Source organism: Montipora capricornis, chromosome 9 (assembly GCF_036669925.1).
Source record: "Montipora capricornis isolate CH-2021 chromosome 9, ASM3666992v2, whole genome shotgun sequence".
NCBI classification, from domain to species: Eukaryota; Metazoa; Cnidaria; class Anthozoa; order Scleractinia; family Acroporidae; genus Montipora; species Montipora capricornis.
In genome coordinates, this window is record NC_090891.1 from 28,343,961 (window position 1) to 28,348,960 (window position 5,000).

The 5,000-nt window shown below is 41.2% G+C and overlaps 2 protein-coding genes across 2 annotated transcripts in view; one reads left to right on the plus strand and one right to left on the minus strand.

The window, feature by feature from the left end:
• Positions 1-5,000, plus strand: part of LOC138015882 (coiled-coil domain-containing protein 138-like) — a 54,503-nt gene that overhangs the window by 29,800 nt on the left and 19,703 nt on the right. The window lies entirely within an intron of this gene.
• The window catches only part of LOC138015883 (uncharacterized), a 2,840-nt gene continuing 384 nt past the window's right edge, over positions 2,545-5,000 (minus strand). The window contains exon 1 of the mRNA XM_068863009.1: positions 2,545-5,000. This exon is cut by the window's right edge and continues 384 nt beyond it. Coding sequence (XP_068719110.1) covers positions 3,669-5,000 — 1,332 coding nt within the window. The 3' untranslated portion in view covers positions 2,545-3,668.

Sequence of the window (5,000 nt, forward strand, 5' to 3'; positions counted from 1 at the left end):
CACCAGCAAACCAAGTTCCCCAGTCACCCAAGCCCCTGCCCCTTCCCCTTCCAGGTTTTTCCACCAGCTACTCTTCCCCCTCATGAAAGCTCGCGTAATAGAGAATATCGTAAAATCTGGTCACTCAATAAAACTTGCACCTAAAAGCGGTAACTCTTTGTTTGCTCTCACACTTTATCTTAGTTTACAAAGTGTAAGAAAAATCCCTTATTGTCCATGCTGTCTTTCTTTCGGTACTTTCTCATTAAAAGCCTGGATCAGTTCACATGGGCAGGTCCATGTTTCCTGTGCGTACTTTCCTTTGATTCAAATACATAACTTGCTGATATCATGCCAATGCAAATTATTATCAATATACGCGGCCAAATAGAAAATCGGCCTCTTCAAAACACACGCTCAGCAGGCCGCAAAAGACTTACAGCGGGCTGCTAATGCGTTATCAGCCCTACAGCTGATTGGTTCTTGCTTCAACTTTGTGATATGCCTATTTTTTATAGACGATTTTACGCATTTTTTCGGTAATTTTAAATAAGTTCACTGGACTGAGTTGATTTTTTAATAGCTTGTTCAATCAACACTTACACGATGATTTGAAGTGACTTTGAATTCGTTATTCACTTAGCTTGTATTATTAAAACTCGCATTCTTGACATCATTTGGCCTTGTTTATTGATAATAATGATAATGACATGACTTTAATTTTTGAGGGAATATTGTTTATTTGCGCCCGCGTAGTGCCATTTGCGGCCCTCGGGCTTCGCGCTTGGGCCGCAAATGACACTACGCGGGCACAAATAAACAATATTCCCTCAAAAAGTCATGTTATTGCCTTAGTATATAAATTGCCAATCAAGCTAAACTAGGCAAAAATAAAAAAAATAGATACTTACCGAAGTAAGGCACGCTGGGTCGAGCACAGGGTCCAGAGGAGATATGTTTGTCGTTAGAACATCAAAACCCGCCGAAAACATCTGAAATAATGGGTTATTTTGATCGCGTAGACGATCGCGTTACAGTTTCGTTACACATTCTGTATACCGCAAACGAAGAGACTGAGGGCTCGCAAGATCGGCTTACAGTATAAAATACGGAAAGGGAGGAAACTAATTTGGGGCCGATTTTCGAATCCCTGAAACTCAAATGGAATTGAATTAAATTGCCTGATTTTACTAACGTGATCTAGAATTGTTATGTATTTGCCAAATACTGTGGGAAAACGGCATAAGAAAGCGTTCAAATTCATTTTCGGCGACCGAAATTTACGGCTTCGAGAGAGAGCTTTCGTTCGATGTGCACCGCAACATATGGTGACGGAAATGACGCGGTAAAGTAAATGTGCGCAAGATCGGAAGTAATTTTAAGATGCCCCAAGTTCGAAAACACCAACGGTTTCTTTTGCACTTTCGACTGTTGACGTGTACAACAAATGTCCAGTCTTTAAAGATTTTTACTTCAGTTAAAACTCGGCTGCCTCCGCATAGATCTTGTGACTGGACTTTTATCCATTCAAAGAAATCGTCGCTAGAGCTAGATAAAAGCCAATCGAATTCTTTTGTGAAAGCTGACAAGTCTTCTCATTTAACACGGTCTTCTTCCAATCTTGAGGTTTTTGAAAGTAGGTACTGCCATACTCGGCCGCCGTTAACTCTTCACTGGACTCTACTCGCCTGTGGAAAGGCCTCCTTTAAAATAATCCCCAGTTCTTTGACTTGCAATGGTAAATTTTCCTTTTCGGAGCTGTTATTTACATAGTCGTCGAGTATTTCTTGTACGGAGATAAAGTTTTGTTCATCTCTTCGATAATTCATTGAAAGCCTGCAGGTAAAATAGTCAAGTTCGATCAGGGAAAAATCAAACACGGTAATTTGTGGCTCACGTTCGAAAGCCAACTGGTCTGATATCTTACCATTTAGAAACAAACAGTGTTTTTTTCTGTTCGATACTTTGGATCTCCTCTCGTCCGGCTGCTTTTCGCGCAACGGAACGGGTCTTTTCAAGGGAGAAGCCGCCATTATTTTAAAAATCCTTCTACAGCTTATGTTTTGATTCTCGAACGGTCTGTTGCTTTTGCGTTTCCGGTGCCAATTCACTTCCGTCACCAAGTGCTGCGGTTCACATCGAACGAAGTCACGTGGTACAAGTTTCCTCCCTTTCCGTATTTTAAGCCGATCCTTGCGAGCCCCCAGTCTCTTCGTTTGCGGTATACAGAATGTGTAACGAAACTGTAACGCGATCGTCTACGCGATCAAAATAACCCATTATTTCAGATGTTTTCGGCGGGTTTTGATGTTCTAACGACAAACATATCTCCTCTGGACCCTGTGGGTCGAGTAAACGAGGGGGTGCTGGTAGAAATAAGTTCGGGGGATTTACATGAGACCAGGACGAACTCAGACCGGCATGATTTCGTATCGGCATCCATACATTTCTTTATATGCGTTTACATGAGACCGGTCTGAGTTCGTACCGATCTCAGGCAAATCACAACAAATCTAAGAACGGGTCTAGAAATTTCAAGCCTGTATGGTTTTTGGCCAGCCATATATTTATTAGAAAAAACAAATCGTTTCATCCCAAAACCAGGCACCAAGCATCTCGTCCCGGTTTCATGTAAACAGATGCAAAAATTTCATACTGGTCTGAGAATACCCCCTTATTCGCGATTGCAAGGAGCGGTACAAACCTCGTTCGGGCAAATATGCTTCAAATTTTAGACCTATCTGAATGAGGCACGGCTTGTGACGTAAGACCCCACATAGACTATTCCATTTCAAGCTTGACTTGTCCATTTCACTTTTGTATTTTTGGCGGTTCTGGCGCAGACCATTTGCTGTTTCACTAAACTATTTCGCTTTCTACTACACCATTTGTCGTCACGCTAAGCCATTCGGGGTCAAGCTAAACCGTTTCACATTACGATAAGCCGATGAGTGTTATGGTAGACCATTGCACTTCTCGATTAACCATTTGCAGATAAAATAAACCATTTCACACTACTCTGAACCCTGTGTCACGTCACTGAAGCAATGTACAGTAAGCTGGACCGTTTGCCATGGCATTGCATATCATGTCAAAGTACGCTGATCCATTCAAGACTTGACTTTATCATTTTGACAAGGAAAATTACAACCGTCGTCTTTGGCACTCACCAATTTTGTGTTAACTGCGATGATTGCATAAGGTGACTGATCTATTTCATTAAACACTTGACCACTCGTGTGCGCCTAAATTTGAATAACAGTACTTTGTACATCCTTAACCTCGTACTTATGTTTCTAGACAAAGGGTTTTTCACATGAATGTGAGGCTTAGGATGTAAATGAAAACCCCAATGTACATAGTTTACGATATTTTCAAATCCAAATGTCCCCATATTTATGAGCGATTTGTGGACTCTCATTCGATACTTCGAATCAATAATGCAGCGCCCCGATATCATTTCTTGATGCTGACCACATCCTTAAAATGAAACTGCTAACTGTCCAAATTCCCTCAAACCTTGCACTTTCCTAGTTTTCTCAGAACGCCGGGATCTTCGCAGTTATGCCATTCATTTTTAGGATCCGCTTCGCTATCTTACTAGATGATTGGCTTGCATGCACTATTAAAGATGTTGTCTATGGCGAATCGCTTTCCTCCTTCCTCAGCCTTCCCTGCATTAATGACTCTTAAGTAAAAGGCATCTTGCAAGTGCCCTTGTACTGTTTTTGATTGACGTGCCCATGTAAAATTTCTATTAAATACCCGCTTGCCCATATTGCTAAGAACAACGCATTGACAACTGCTACAAGCATATGCCGCCTCCATTTTTTCCGCCAAACAGCCATTACAGCCATATTTTGGTAGTGAGTCACGATCGCAAGAGACAAGCTGGTGAAGAACCACTCAATCACCACCGCAACCGCAGTTCTTGAAGCAACCGTTTTAAACAGATGTAAGGAGAGGCGGGTTTTTAAGTAAATCCATTGATACAACAACCTGACACCGTTAACAGACACTATACCAGATGATTCATACAACATGCTCATAATAGCGATATCAGCCATGAGTCTCTCACTGCGAGGAGTACGGAAATTCCCCCAAGGAGCTGATGATCTTTTCCAAATTACCTGACAAATATGATCAATGAAAACCATCATACTTCGTTCAATGAGTTCTGCACCACCATGCACTATTCCTGTAATAGCTATGGATTTGAAACTGTGGAGATCCGCTTGCAAAATTCGAAACATTAGTGCTGAGCCGAAATATACAGGCGCCAACAAGACAAATGAGTGTCCAGGGTGACTAATGTTCCACAGCCGCTGAACGGAAATCCTGGAAATAACTTTAAGAACAATTCCAACGAGCGGAGAGAAGATTGCGATGAGAAGTTGGCCTTGCTTGCTCTGTTTTTCATATGCGGGGTAAATGGAATAAAGTGCAATGAAAGCAAGAATGTAGCCAAAACAGCTCGGAAGAATTAGTTGGAAGAAAAAGGTGAATCGTTGTCTCCAGGAACAATCCCTCTGAAAATGCTTCGTTAAAAGGTAAACTTGCCAAAATATGCTTATAAGGAAGAAAAGCTTTAGTGGAATCTTTTCTAGTGTAAAGGCCTTCAAAGGTATTTGTAACTCTTGCATACAGACGCGATAAAGTCCATCCAACCCAAACACAAAAAATGTCACCAGAAGCAGTTTTGTTTTAACCCCAATTAATTGATATGGGCGAAAAAGAAAATGTAAATTTAGAAAGAACCACATGTATAGAAAAGCACAACCTATGATCGTCGAGATTAAATTTATCCATTGTATTTGTTTGGGGATTGATTCTCTGGAACTAAAATGGCAGTTGAGAAACGTTTTGTAGCACAGATAAGCGAACAACGTAAATAATGAGCCAATGGGGATAGCAACAAGTGGTGAAATTGAAGCTCCAATGAACATTGATTTGCAGAGTGTATAACAAGCGGATGGTCTGAGTCGCTTCCAAGCCATTGCTCGATCTTCATCGTGCTGATT